At 34.7% G+C, this 15,832-nt stretch overlaps 1 protein-coding gene across 1 annotated transcript; it reads left to right on the forward strand.

Moving 5' to 3' along the window:
* The first annotated feature begins 3,654 nt into the window (after positions 1 to 3,654).
* Positions 3,655 to 13,389, forward strand: LOC113508527 (ornithine decarboxylase 2-like). The gene is made up of 10 exons (XM_026891628.1): positions 3,655 to 3,739; positions 6,149 to 6,347; positions 6,647 to 6,764; positions 6,991 to 7,122; positions 7,644 to 7,764; positions 8,616 to 8,789; positions 11,517 to 11,648; positions 11,953 to 12,048; positions 12,565 to 12,788; positions 13,106 to 13,389. Exons 1-10 carry the CDS (start codon positions 3,731 to 3,733, stop codon positions 13,260 to 13,262), a joined length of 1,362 nt encoding a protein of 453 aa, XP_026747429.1. The 5' UTR covers positions 3,655 to 3,730; the 3' UTR covers positions 13,263 to 13,389.
* Positions 13,390 to 15,832: the final 2,443 nt, after the last annotated feature.

Raw genomic sequence — 15,832 nt, forward strand, 5'->3', positions numbered from 1 at the left:
CTTCACGGGTGCGTATGCAGAAGAGATAAGGAAAATGGGGTAACAGGAGGAAAAAACGATGTTGTTTTGTTATCCTTGTGATAACACAGAATCTGCAATAGAAGAATGCAATAAAAAAGTGGATTATTTTATCTTTGGATGTGAATTTAAATTTCATTAGAACGATGAGTCTTCCTGAGCTATGCTGTATCAGTTTTCCAGTTTTACCGGGGAAAGCAGAATTAAAACGATTATAGTAAATTGGAAATAATTAAATAACAATGTTAGTATGCAGTAGCAATTTTCTTTGCATCAACTCGACAGTGGTACTCAAACTAACCCTTAACAGTTGAATAGATGTCTTGAAAGAATGAATGTTTTTTTTTTAATATTTACTTTTATTGTTTTAAAAGTATGATTGCTTGTACTACAACTTGCGTCTTGGTCTTGCCCAGTAGAGGGCTACAAAATAAAATTGTACGACCGACTTAATGCTAATATCGTAAAACAACTTAAACTAATTTTACAACATTAAACAAAATGTTTAAGCCAAGTATTTTTTCTTGTTCGTGGTTGTGGCTTGAGGTCACGTCATCGCCAGACGCTGCACTTTACTTTGACTCGAATAGTATGTAATGAACGGACAACATGGTAATTAAGATTTTAACAGGAAAATATTTTGCTTAAGGGTGAGAGTAGAATAATCGTTATTCGAATACTCTGCTCTACTGTCAACTTCTCTCCGATCTTCTACCTATCACGGTTAACATGAGATACATACAACCCATCGACAGATGGACGGACAGACAGCGGTGCCTCAGCAGTAGATTTCTGGGTTTTCTCTTTGGGTACGGAGCTCCCACAGCATTAAAATAGTATTATTGTTGCTACGTATTCCCTTATTTCTAAGATGACTTAGCTAAGAACAGTGTATTTGGTCTTTTTAAATACCGAAACGGACTCTGCTAAACAAACATTTGCAGCCCCATTGATAAAATGATTATATTATACAATTAAATTACTTAGTGTAACGTACATAACTTTGAGTTTCCCTGTTCTAATGACAACTATACTGGAATCTCAATTACAAACTTGGACTCCAGGGACGGCAATCTGCATTATTATTAATTTCACGTTGAAATATCATGGAGGAAGCTTTAGCGTAGTACAACTCGAGAATCAACCATTCTGTGAGTGTGGGGAAAAATTATGTACCAATATTTTAATAGCAGGAGGTCATCCGTCATATGAAATGATTTTCGAATCGAAGACATTATATATAGAATACACAGAAACCACAACTAAAATACCTACTTAATTAAGAGGTGTTTGAAAATATATATTTCTTTCTGTATTTTTTTTTACTGTTTAATATGGGTCGTTACTGAAAAAACATTTTTACCGCTCCGTAATCTAAGAACTCGAGAAAAATCGAACTCCATTTCGGTACCTTCTCCTAGGTTCTGCTACCTGTTAATTATCGGGTGGTAGGTTCAACTTGATAGGCGCGACTTTTTTTGTATCATTTTGTTTGTACGTAGACACAATAGGGATGATGGCTGGGTATAAAAAGAAAAAATCTCAATAGTCCCTCAGTTAGATAGTTGAAAAGTAGGAGACACGTATTTTTTCCTTTTTCAGAAAAACTAGAATTAACAAAGATTAACTGCTTTAAAGTTTAGGAGATGGGGCTTGTGACGTAACGATAGAGTAAAATTTATGCTCAACCGTGACGTCACGCGTAAGTTTCATTCACTGTAATTTGGTCAATTTATGTTTGCGGCACTAATTAAAAAATACGTATCCATTATTATACAAAAAACTACAAGACGGACACAAAAAAAAAATGTCATCATCCCTATTTTTAAAGCAAAGTGCAATTAGGTACAGTGCTGCGGACGTTTTTGTTTTAACGCCAAAACCTCAACATACCGAAATCCTATATATGTCCAAAAGTAAGTGTTACATATTTTGTCTTGTGAATAATTATTTGAAATGTAATATGTAATTATTTAATACTTACGTAACAGGCATGTTTATGTGTCGATAAAGTATGATTAATATTTCAACGTAATACGCAAATGTATTTGAACACAACCATTTTATTTACTTAGTTAATCCAATCAAGTTAATTTATGTGAGGTGTCGGATTAGTTAATATGTTAATATTAATTTTAATTTGAATTTAAGACATAACTTTTAATTTTTGTAATTAATAGAATGTGATGTAATTAATTGGATTTATTTGTAGTTTGAGTAGTAAGTAAATATTTGTAATTAAGAATGATAAAATATGCTAAACTTTGTACTAACATGTAACAGTCTCTGTATAGTGTAAACATCTTTGTCTTTGTCTAAAATATTAAATAATTTAAGTGTTAATAACTGACTTTTTGGCTGTAGAATGATTGTCAATAATGGAGTTTCTGTTGCTCTCGCTTTGGGTAAATGGTTTTCCCAACTTCATCTTTAATTTGATGAAACATTTAAAACTTTTAACAAACATTATTTTGTGACACTGTAACCTAATGAAACATTGAGGTTACCAACAAACACAGTTTTAATATTTAAACAAATGTTCGGCTCGGAAAAACTACCTTTAGCGACTGGCAAGGCCTACCAGCATTTAAATGTGTATTTGCCTATATTTTCACACTTCCACTGCTGTCTCAATTATTCTACTATTCTCTAATTGAGAGGGCCCACAACCAAAAATAATGTTGGTCTTCAGACGAAACGAACATTTGACCAAACAAGCAATAAAAAACCATCTCTCGGTACTCGTTACTCGGCAAAAATGTCCCCCAGCGCATCTCTAATTCATATACGAGTACATGCGTGACCAAATTCCTACTGTTATTAATAAATATGTACCCTATATATACATTCATACTATATCTCTGAACAGAATACAATTAGTATTTAGTTCAAACGTTTGGGTCTGTCTCACAGAAAAGCAGAAAAAGGCATATTCACTTCGAAAGAAAGCCGCTAATACGCTCAAAGTTAACCACAACTCAAAACTTGGAAGTCAATGCAAAAAAAACTGTGGAACGTTTCAACGCCAAAAATCAAACGCGATATGATAAAACTTTGACGGTCTATGCGGTATTCGAATCTAAGTCGTGAATGACTAAACTTCATAAGAAGACAAAGTTGTATGAATTTCCTTAGGATAATGTTCACCTTATTTCACGCTGAGTTTCCAAAATGAAGTATTACTTTAAGGGAATATTCGACGGGTTTCAAAGTAGCTTGAAAAGTACTTTCTTAGTCAGATTTTATGGATTTTAGAAAATATCTTTAGTAAGAACTGCATGTTTATTTCTCTTATTAAGTTTTTTGTAATAGGCCAAAAAGTCTGAGAGTTTTTTCTGCATATTTCGACTCGCGACCCCGTCGCCGCATCAGCCCCTGACTAAGGACTCCGGTTGAGTCCAAAACTAGTATACTAACCCAAAAAATACCGTTATTAAACAAAAATAAATTCCAAAATTTAGTGCAATAAATGAGCACAAGTACCAAATAATTTATTAAGGACACTTTTCACTGATTGTTTGATATGCTGAACTGTTTGACAACTATAAGCGGTCTTAATAATATGTAAATCCATAGGCACATATGTATACGTATGTTTAATATAGACGATCGGTGTACAATGTTATTCAACTAATATATCGACGCGCTCCTTGCTGTGGTAACGTATTGTGTGAGCGACTTACGAGATTAAGTGACTTCCGATTGCTTCAAAATGAGCCCTGTAAGTTAAACTTTATATGGAAATTGAACTATTATAATATAAGTTATTTCATTTTTGTATTTTTTTGCTTGTTATTAAATTATGTTAATGTGGTACCTTTTTTTGTACAAAGCCTGCAAAATAAAACAAGTGTCTTCACCGTACCGTATATCGGTTTTTCTAGAGTTTCGCGAATAATACGTTAAAAACAAAATCAGACAAATAATATAATATTAAAAAAAGCATTTTGTTTTTACTGTCAGAAATGTAGAATTAACTGAACATGAATCAGTCCTTTAAATAATTAAAAAAAAAACTTATTTCCTCAATATTGCTTCCTGAAGAATTTAATTTTGTTGCCTTTTTTTAAATGTATGTTTTTTGTGAAATCATAAAGTATTCTTTCAGTGGTAATCTTGTACAGTAACTAGGCTACGCTAGAAATAAAAGTTGGTCAGCACATACCGATTTTGAATTTTGCCAGTGATTTTTTTTCATTAACTTATTGGAAATGGTGTTCAGAATGGTGTTTTCTCATATTAGATGTCAAGCCTCTTTGTTATCAAATTTAATAAAATCTTATTTTATAAACTGTTTTCCGTAACTGTATTTATTCGAAGCCGTTGACAAGTACTTAACTGTTTGTATTTTTGTATTATTTGTATTGAATTTACCTGGCATTTATGCATGAAATGCTTGAATAAGATACATACATTTTTTTTTTTTTTTTAAATGCGGACAACATCACATACATTGTTCTGAACCCAAAGTAAGTTGCTGAAGCACTTGTGTTATGGAATTCAGATACAACGAAGGTACCACAAACACCCAGACCCGAGACAATGTAGAAATGTGAATTTTTACATTGACCCGACCGGGGATCGAACCCGGGACCTCAGAGCTAGCGACACCTTGAAACCGGTGCTTATGCCACTCGACCACGGAGGTCGTCAAAATTTAGTTCAAATTTATTTGGGTTCCGTAGCTAAAAGGTAGAAACGTAACACTTTTCTCAAGGCGGCTGCATGTCATGAACCGTGTTAGCAAGACATTTGATACTTTCTTAGATGTGTTTTTCTGTGGCTGCTATAACGACACAAAAACTCGTCAAGTGCGAGTCGAATGCTCGGCACAAAGAGTTCCGTACAAATATGCAAAAGAAAAACAATTCGAATAACCAACGACCGCTTGTTCTTTGTATTGCCTCAATCTTTATTTTTCAGTACATACCGATTTGTAGTCCAAATTATTTTTTGAAATTTCCTTCTTAACTTCTGTTTTTTAACAATTTGTAAATATATATCTCTCTGCGTCACAAGTTCGGCTCGCACTTGCTTACTTTATATTCTACATGTTGGTTTATTAGAAAGATTTGCATAACAAAACAAATTTATACGTCAGTCGCATATAGGTATAATTATTATTGAAATTATGTAGGTACAATATTATTGTGACGACAGGTTTCTTTTAAAACAAGTGTATTTATAAATAATCCATTATTTACTAACTTTATAATTGCCTGTTTGTGTCTTTTCATTTAAATACTTTGTAATTTGTTATCATATATATATTTAAATCACTCTACTTTGGGTAACAAGTTTAATGTATGTAATGTATACTAAAATGTTAAAGTTGAAGAGTTTGCTTGTTTATACACACTTGACTGAGAAACTATTTATCGATTTGAAACAATATTTTAGCGTCATATAGTCCAATTACCTGATTAAGGGTATATGATAAATTATATATCTTCTATAATCCTAAGATTAATACGAGTAGAGCAGTAATAGAATAAGTCACAAAAACGGGGAGAAATTGCTTGCATTCCTAAATTATTAATCCAAATTAAAAAAATATTTCTTTTCATAACACCGTCAAAATCGCACACAACAGCTAGTTTTAATATTAAATATTTGCATATACTATAAACCTACTTGATTTTAATAGTAATATTGAAACAATTTACATCAAAGTCTGGAGATCTACTTTTTCGAAACAAATGTTTGGTATTTATACAGCAATATAAGTTGCACTGCTATTTATTATGTTTTGTTTTATTGTGGGTTAAGTAAATAATCATTTTCTTGAGATTTAATTTAGTGTTTTAACAATATGTCTAAAAGATAATGAAGATTATATTAAACATGTTTTTTGAATCGATACCTATAAAATGATATAAGTGGATAAGGGCGTGGCCCTTTCACAACCTTTTTTGCATCTACGGCAATGTTTCATTTTCGTTACAACCGTAATAACTGGACAGCTAGGTATTACGGTTCATGACATACTGATACACGGATGGACTGACAGCGGAACCCCAGCAGTGGGCTTCCGTTTTAACCCTAACATTTACCTTTTTCCCACAGTAAGAGCATCACATATACCCAAAATTATACTTACTGTAAACCTTATTTTTTTCTTTAATTTCAGATTAGTAATGACATGGCCCAAAATGGCGGCATCACACTCCCGGCATATGTACTTGACGATTGCAAACCTCAAGACGTGGGGAGCTCCATGATAGAGCACGGCTGTCAAAAGCAACCCTTCTACATATTTGATATAGACGAAGCTTACTACAGAATACAATATTTTAGGAATTCTATGCCTCGGATACAGGTATTTTATGGTATGTATTGTGGATAGTTACTATGCTTTTGTACTTGATATTGTAGCAACAAAAACATAAAACCGACTTCAAATAAAAGAACTGGGACAAACTCTAAATTTTTATGGGACCAAATGACAACTGTTTAATGTTCAGTGAAAAAAGAATCAACAATAGGTCATTTGGTCCGTAGTTCTGAATTAACAAATAAAAAAAATAAGAGACTTCTTAAAGTCCTTTGAAAATTTCTTATACAGTGTGACCTTGACAGGTTAGTTAATGTAAATAACGATATAAATTCACCATGTATGTATTTTCAGCAATGCAAGCAAATGATACAGAAATGATGTTGAAGTTGGGTATGGCATGCAGCTTGAATTTTAGTTGTTCGTCACCCTTCGAAGTCTACAAATTACGATATCACAACATTTCTCCAGAGTAAGTGTTGGTTTATATTCGTTCAGCCATTAAATAAGTACTTTGAAATAAATTTATCTAAAAGAAGACTACCAAACCTACTGACTAGATAAAACAAGATTTCATCATCATTATCAGTCCATATTCTTCCAATGTTGGACATAGGCAACACCGCTCCACAATTGCACGCAATCGAGCTCTATCTAATGCAAGGTTTATTTTATTTAAACCATTTTTACGATTTCAGGAGCATACTCTACACAATACCGTCAAAAATGGCTGATCACATGAAATACGCAAGAGACTCTAAAATTAAATACACTACGTTTGATTCCTCTGAGGAATTAAGGAAGTTGAAGGAATACTGGCCGGATTCACGGTAAGGGCAGAGAACTAAAACTGTAATTAATAGCAGCCTAACCAGAGTGTCTACCATCAAGTCTTACAGTAATTTTATCATGGCGAAGAATGATGAATGCGTGAAAACGTAATACATTGGGTAGAGCAGAATCTTTCTCCCACAACCGCAAGAATATTACATAAAGAGTAACTAGGTCCTCTTATAGTTAAATCCTAATAGAGGTCTCCAACCCTGCAGCTTAGGTCACTGACCTTAATTCTTCTCTTCTTTGCACGACGTAGCTCTCTGCTATACCACTTAACGATCAAACCAATTCTCGCTTTGCTTAAGATTTGCAGCTAAATACTCGAAAGTGTAAAAAGGAAACCGTTTTCGCGACTCGGCAGAGAACTCTATTAGATCAAAGTATAACCAACAATTGATTTGATACCTATACTTGGGCGATCTCTACTTCACAGTGTCCTTTTGCTCTTAAGAGTATACGGGACTTAGTTTAAGTTTTACGCTATGGACTGAACTAATATAAAAGTTGGTTTTAGGTTACTTCTGCGGATTCGAGTTGGATCGGAAAAAGAAATAAATCTTGAAGAGAAATTTGGTTGCGATTTCGAAAGTGAAGCTGTGGATTTATTAGAAGAGGCAGCGAGTCTTGGATTAAAGGTAAGCATCGGCAAGTAAAAATGGAATAGATGCATCACCTCGTATAATGTTCTGAAACAACCTAACTTATTGGAAAATTATAATGTGTTACCATTTTCTATTAAAATTGTTCAAGATTTGATCAAAGCTTTGTGTAAAAAACTGATCATCCCTGGTTAGCTGGTTTGCTACAATTAAACATTCCTGTAACCATAACGTGCTGCACACTCTTACTATTTACAAATAACGACTTAATTAATAAAAAAAAAAATATTTTTAAAGCCTATTTGTAAATATGTAAACATAGTATTTATTTTCACATTCAAAGTAACATTTCGCATTCAAAGTCTTTACCAACACCAAGCCTTGTAGAGTTTTATTAAAGTGACTTCTGAACTAGCTTTGCTAACGTTTCGCAATAGTAGAAGACTCGTCACGAACGAGAGTTTTAATCAAAACTTGTTCCTGTGACATGTTCCTGTTTAGTTACTGTAAAGCTTGGCTAATGCAAATAAATATGTGGATACGTAGATGTCTTTCAATGCGACATTTAAAGACGAAGGAACTTATTGCAATGACACTCAAACAATATGAAAAAGATTTATATAAAATACATAGGTAGCACTCTACTATAAGAATTAAGAATTATTATACTAATTTACTGGTAATTTATTATTGTAGAATTTTTTCAATGAACAGCTTTCGCCAGCCTTCTCTCTCGTTACCACAAAAATTAAACCAGCTTTTCAAAATTTTTTCGTCGTTCAAATCTCCTGGTGTTAAGTATATTTGACATTTTAGACGGACAACCAGTGTCCAAAAAGAAGTCTCTCAGTTATAGCTAGACCTCTAATAAAACCTCCTTTTTCTAGGTGATAGGAGTTGCTTTCCATGTCGGCAGTAAATGCACCGCGGTTAACAGATACTTGGTAGGGCTGACGTACGCCAGGGCTCTGTTCGACCACGAGGCAAATGTCGGCAGAACGATGACAGTGGTTAATATAGGAGGAGGATTTTGTGGTGTCAAAACAAATGCAATTGATCAGGTATCTATGTATTCTTTAATTATTATTTTTTCTGATTAACACAAGTAATTGATAAGAAATCGAACTAATTTTTTTTTATAAAAACAATTTCGGTTATACACTCGCGAGCAACTAAATCGACTCAACCCATAAGCACGCATACATATCTGTATTTTTCGGAAAATACGTATTTTATTTATAAAAACCATACGTTTGTTAAAAGCTTGAAACTATAGCTTTACAATGACACCACTATCATAAAAAAATATTCAGTACTTTTTTATTTACGCAATTTAAACGGGTGTAATGGAAAATTCACTATCTACGGTACCCACGACTGTGCTACGATCCACCCCTATAAAAACTCCCCACTACCAATTTACCTTATCAGTCGCTTATCAGAAGTTGACCTGTACACATCTCCGCAAATTGCACTAATTGTTTTGAAGAAACTATGGACACTACGCCTGAAGAAGCTGCTCAAGTTGAAGCTTTGTTGCAACAAGGACTCGGTCAGCGAACAGTCGCTGCCCAGCTTCACGTGAGCCGATCTGCTGTATCAAGAGTATACAGAAGATTTCAAGAGACTGGTGCCTTTAATCGAAGACCAAGAGCCAGTCGTCACCGATGCACTTCAGAGAGAGACGACCGACGACCTTGTGACAAAGGCGTTGCGGAATCGGCACCTGACGGGTGTTGATGCGACGCAGGAACTGAGGCGTGTTCGCGGGGTGGCTGTCAGCGAGTGGACAGTAAGAAGACGCTTGAAGAAAGCCAATCTCACTCCAAAACGGCCTGCCACGGGCCCGAAATTAACGGCAAGCCACCGACAAGCGCACCTTCAATTTGCTCGTGAGCATCTCAATTGGAGCGTCGAGCAGTGGCAGTCAGTTTTATTCACTGACGAGTGCAGAATGTGTCTGTATGGTAGTGACAGGAGAAGCCGGGTCTACAGGCGTCCTGGCGAGCGATTTGCACAGTGCTGTTTTGCTGAAACGGTTGCATACGTCGGCGGCTCCTGCATGATGTGGGCTGGTATCTCGTTAGACGAAAAACCGCGCTCGTTTTCGTGCCCGGGGGAGGTCGAGGAGGAGGGCTGACAGCTGATCGGTATATTACCGACATTCTTCAGGACCACGTTGTTCTATACGCAGGATTTGTCGGCGAAAACTTCCTCTTAATGCATGACAATGCCCGGTGTCACACATCGCGTATCACTCGACAGTTCCTGGACGAAGTGAATATACCAACGATGGACTGGCCTGCACTCAGTCCAGATATGAATCCTATCGAGCACTTATGGGACGAACTCAAGAGAAGGTTTCGGGCCAGAAATCCAGTCCCTTCGACCGTAGAAGAAATGAAGGCGGCGTTATTAGAGGAGTGGGACGGAATTCCTCAAGACACCGTCAAAAAATTGATCAGATCGATGAAAAATCGACTGCAAGCTGTGATTAGAGCTAGGGGGGGCAATACCAAGCAGTGATACAATAAATTATTTTATGTTTATTGAACAGTTTTCGTTTTATTTTTAAAATAACTAACCATTGCACGTTTTTCTAAGTTCCCATTTTCCCTCTACTTTCATCCAGATAGCATTGATTTTAAAAGTACTGAATAAAATGTTGACAATCAGGTACCAACTTAAAGCTAAGGTCTTAAGCTTTCAAATGCTGTATGTATTTTTTAAATAAATAATGTATTTTTTGAAAAATACATACGTTTATGTGCGCGTATGGTTTGAGTCGATTTGGTTGCTCGCGAGTGTAGTTGCCTCAAAAGCTCAAGAGCAAATCTCCAGAATCTGTAGTTTGGCTCTTATTTCTCGTTCTAGTTGGCAAAAAACTTTATTGTCCTTTTAATATATAGATACGAAGCAACAAATTAAAAATCTGTTTTTCAACAGATTTTTAATTTTAGTTTTGAAAATAATTAATCTGATAATTTTTAAATATTTCATAAATTAAAGGGCATCACTTGAGTATCTTTACTATCCTATTAAAATCATGTTAAAGCCGTTAAGTTACCATCATTGAAAAAAGATCAACAACTTAATGCTACCAAATATACCTAAAAGGCTAAAAACTTTATTACGCCCTCTAAATTCTTTTGTTTATACAAGACTAAATATAGTTTCGTGTCCTATCGGAATCGAGACTCCGAAACTCTAGACGTCCGGGAGATCAATCATGAACACCGACAGTTGCGATATTTTGGTCACAGTATATTCTTTCTATTGTACCCTTTCATAAATTGTTCTAAAGCTCTTGCCTAGCCTAGCCCAGAACGATCTCTCAAGGTAATATCTCTTTATTGCGATTGAATACAAACGTTGGAGTGAAAAAATCAAACATCAAACATGACTCGAACTAGTGACGGCTGGCAATACATGCCAGTCGAGAGAGCGAGAATATTGCAATAAACAAATTCAAGATCTTTGTCAGTGTACTCAGCAGCTTAGTTGATAAAGCGACTTGGGCCAGAAGTCGCAGGATCAGATCAGGAAGATATAATTTGTATTTCATTGCAAATATTATCCAACTAGCTGTTGCCTGTGACTTCGTTCCCGTGGGTAAAAGATATAAGTTATGATTTATATCTGCCCTGTTTTTTTTCATATTTTCCATTGTATCTTCGCTCCTATTAGTCGCAGCGTGGTGGTTTATAGCCTAAAGCCTTCCTCGATAAATGGTCTATTCAACACAAAAAGATTTTTTCAATTTGGACTCATAAATAATGTGTTTCTAGGTCTCCAAATTCATAAATAGAAAGATTGAAGATATCTTTCCTGATCCCAAAGTGAAGATTATTGCGGAGCCTGGACGATACTTTTGTGAATCAGCTTTCACCCTCTACTGTAGTATAAATAGTGTTCGGAAAGTAAGTATTACTTTTATAGCAATACCACGATATTACCATAGCACTTTTACATTTAACTCCACTTAGGTTATGCAAAAAAAAAGGAAATGGAAAGAAAATCCATGAAAAAAAAAATACGACACATACTGTTCCATATTTATGACGCTTTTTTTGTGATTACTTAACAATTTCCAACATAATTTGCAGCAGACATTAATTTATTTCCAATTTAAAGAATGTTTTCTCTGAATTGGAAATAAAAAGAAAGTCTGAAGGAATTTGTCCTTTTTTTATTTATATGTTATTCGCTTCCCTATCGTTTCAGTCCACGAGGAACGATAAAACAGTGAATATGATTTACCTCAACGACGGGATTTACGGGACCATGAGATTTGTTGAGCACAAACCCACCAAGTTCAAGGTTTGTATGGAAATTGAAGGTATTATCATGCGAAATTGATCCTTTGGCGTTTCAAGGATGTATTTCCAATCCAATATACTTTGATGTAGGGCTGTACTTTGTATGGCAATTGATTGTGTGTGAAAAAATGTAGAGAGCGTATATATGTAGCGCGCATGCTTAAAATATAGCGTATTTCCGTCCCTATATATCCTCAAAATTCAAATGCGTTGCGTTTTCTTATTAATGCTTTCCGCACTATCCAATTTAATAGTTGTGTTCCGAAGAAAACCTTGTGGTTCACAACCACAACACAAAAGACAAATGCACAAAAACACCTATCTACATGTTTTTTTGCCCATAATTTGTGAAAATCCTTTTTTTATACAGGCTGATGTCAGTTTCAGCAACATGTCATTTCATTTACCTTGTGAATAATTTTAATTCTTTGCAATAGCTCTGTTGAATTCCGCAGACAGTCTTGCTTGCAACTAGCTTTATTATTTGATCATCGATTAAAACTCGTATTTTTTTCAGAGAGCAAACGATGACGAGTCAGGCAATCAAGAAGTAATTCTATGGGGTCCTAGCTGTGACTCCTACGACCGTGTGATGAAAGACGTTGTACTACAGCTGCCTAATATCACGCCCAGTGATTGGCTGGTATTCAATAACCATGGCGCTTACACAATAACGTATGAGACTCGATTCTCCAGCTTGTTGACGCCGTTGATAAGACCTGTGGTTACTATGGATACAATGTAAGTAATTTTGGAAACCTACTTAGATTTTTAATATTTATATTGACACAAAATCTAGCAGAACTTTACTTTAATTATACTAACTTTTCTGTCCCACGGCAAAGGCAAAGAACTCTCCCGCCACTTTTACTTATTTTCATTTCTGTTACTAGCGGCAGGTTCGGCAAGAACGAGCCCTTAAATATAACTTATTCATTCATTTTCAATACTTTAAATTAATAACAAAATAACCGATCTCTTAATTGATTTTGAGAAGGCATCAATTTAAGATATTTCTGTACACTACTTTTTTTATGTTATTTCATAACTGTTTTCAGGCACAAACTTAAAAATACGAACATATTTTCGTCGAGAGACTTCATAGTCCATCCGGACAGCCTAGCTCTGCCCATTACAATGCCTCTTCTTTTAAAAAGCGAGCCAACGTCCAAAAAAGCGAGACTCCACCCGCAAGTCCCTACACTCATTGTGTAGATGAGACAAAAGTGTTTACAGAACAATGACGTCACTACAATGGTCACCACTGGAAAAAGAGGATCAAGACTAATAATAGAGTTAATTGTTGTGTGGGTACAGTTCTGTAAAAAAGTATTGTAGACAATTGTGTTCATTTACTTGGTTTATTTGTTAATGTTAAAAATAGAAAGTTTTTTGTACATGTTATATCAATTAGTTTTATAGGTTTAGAGTTATAAAGACCTGTTAAATTGTATGGTCGCCGTTAACCGACACACGATGTTTATTTTTTAATTAAGTTATGATGAGTTTTTAATAGTGGTTTCTTAGATTTACGCGAATGTTAGACATTGAAATGAAACTACTTTTACAAGGCAAAGGTGTCGAAACGTCGGGAACTAAAATCAAAAATTGAACCGCGATAAAATCCGTAAAAGTAGTTTCATTTCAATGAGTTTCAAATTTACTTTTTTTTTAAGTTTTTTTTTTCATGATTTACACTTGTTCTGAAAATTCATCAAGATTCATAACCATAACAAAATAATACCATTATCGTATTATTACGCCAACCTTGTGTCCGAAATTGGCTAGGATAACATCATCAAGGTTTCAATAAAACCATTACACATGTAAATATTACTAATTTAATTACATTATTTCTTAATTTCATTACTCTTAAAAATAGAAAAGTTCTACATAATTACATTTTGCTCTTTCCAAGTAAACATATTCTATATCATGAATGCCAGACCAGTATTTAACTTGGTTAAAATTAGTTTACTCTTCAAATTATATTAAAACCGCTTCTGAAAACTGAGCTACGAGGTTTTGGTTACTTTTTGCATTTATTCAGCAATTAAGATAATGGAATTTTGTTCTAGGAATTAGAACAGGTATATAGTATCAGAAAAAAGCACAGTCAAGTGCGAGTCTGAATTGTGTGTTCGGGTTCATTACAAATAGACTATAGAAAAATATATTTGCAACTGAAATTGGTCACCAAACAAATGTTTGACCATACCAACAATTTCGTTTTAACTTTTATTTTAAGTAGGTATCTGTGAAAACTTCTACTATTTATCTATCATGATAAATAAGATACATTTTGCTGTCAGACGAACGGACAGACAGCAGATTGCCAAGGTACTCGAGGTACTTGTAATGGTTGATTGCAACCTGGTGTCATTTAATCACAAGGTAGTCTCTCACCGTTTTTAGTTATAGTTCTTCTAATACATATCGTGTTGGGATGTTCCGTAACAAGATAAAAAAAATATTGTTTTGTTATTTGTTGTTTTAAGAGTAAACAAATCTTAGTTATTACGGTTCATGGGACACCTTACTGACTGACAGATAGACGAACAGCTTTCAGCGGAGACTTACGTAACAGGGTCTCGGCAACTCATGGACAAACCATAAAAAAAAGTTCTAATTATTATCAGCGAGAGGACTCTATTTTAACTTGATCACAGCAGTGTTGGAGTATCTTACGATCAGTAAATATTGTTTTTTGGTTAAGTACTTTCTTTATTAATATTGTGAGTTAAAGCCGCTGACATAAACAAACTCAACTTTTTTTCGTTGAGTTCCAGGAAAAAACTTTTGGAAAACTCGATGAAGTTGCTCGCGGCTTCGTTTGTGTTTGATGTTGCGAACTCCCTTAACTTTTTACATTTTTTTGCTCTTTGAATGAAAATATTTTAAACCTTAATTGATCACATATAAATTTAACAAGCGATATTACAATTTAAGTAAATATACAAAAAATACTAGTTGATTTATCGTGGACCGGTTGGATATCCTGAACAAATATTATCATGCAAGGAATGAACGGATTAAGACCCTACTTCGTCAATTAAAATGTCTTACATCTTTATATGTAATGAAAAATTATATAAAAGAGGTATTACAGATGCTTTTAATAACAAAGTTTCCTGGAAGAAATGTCTCTTAGATCGGATGCCCTCGGTATAACGTAAGTCTGGGGCTTGCAGAAACTTCAGGCATAGCACGCATTCCTAGTCGACTCAGTGAGGCGGAATGAACGCGGCCCTCTATACCCGAGTTCCTCACCGCCATTCCCAAGATTTAAGTCTTCAAATGAAATCGTTTCTTACAAAAAGGGATTCCTTCTAGTTATTTTGTGAACGACTAAAATTATTAAGTATGCAAAATACTGGACTGTAAGTACACAATGTAACGACTCTATTCACAAATTGTCAAACAAAACACTGTAGAGGGCGGAGTACTAGAAATTACTAACATCATCACTCTTTCTAAATTAAATACTATAATTTGCTCAACTATGACACTGTTCTGTACATAAAGCGATTCTGAAAGATCATAAATTGCAGCAAAGTAGGTGACTGATTGATTTTTGAGCTATATGATGGATGATGTCGCTTCATACAAAGCGTCTTATACAAAGTGATATGTATCCGAACTAGGCAAGCTTATTCAATAAAGCCCCATTGTTGCACCGTTCTATGCAGTACAGTATAGAAAATATTAGTTTAAGGGTATTTGGTAAGTGTCAGCATCTCTATTTATTATGCGACCCATACCACGCACCGTTTGGCTTCCGACTA

The sequence above is a fragment of the Trichoplusia ni genome, chromosome 2 (assembly GCF_003590095.1).
Source record: "Trichoplusia ni isolate ovarian cell line Hi5 chromosome 2, tn1, whole genome shotgun sequence".
NCBI classification, from domain to species: domain Eukaryota; kingdom Metazoa; phylum Arthropoda; class Insecta; order Lepidoptera; family Noctuidae; genus Trichoplusia; species Trichoplusia ni.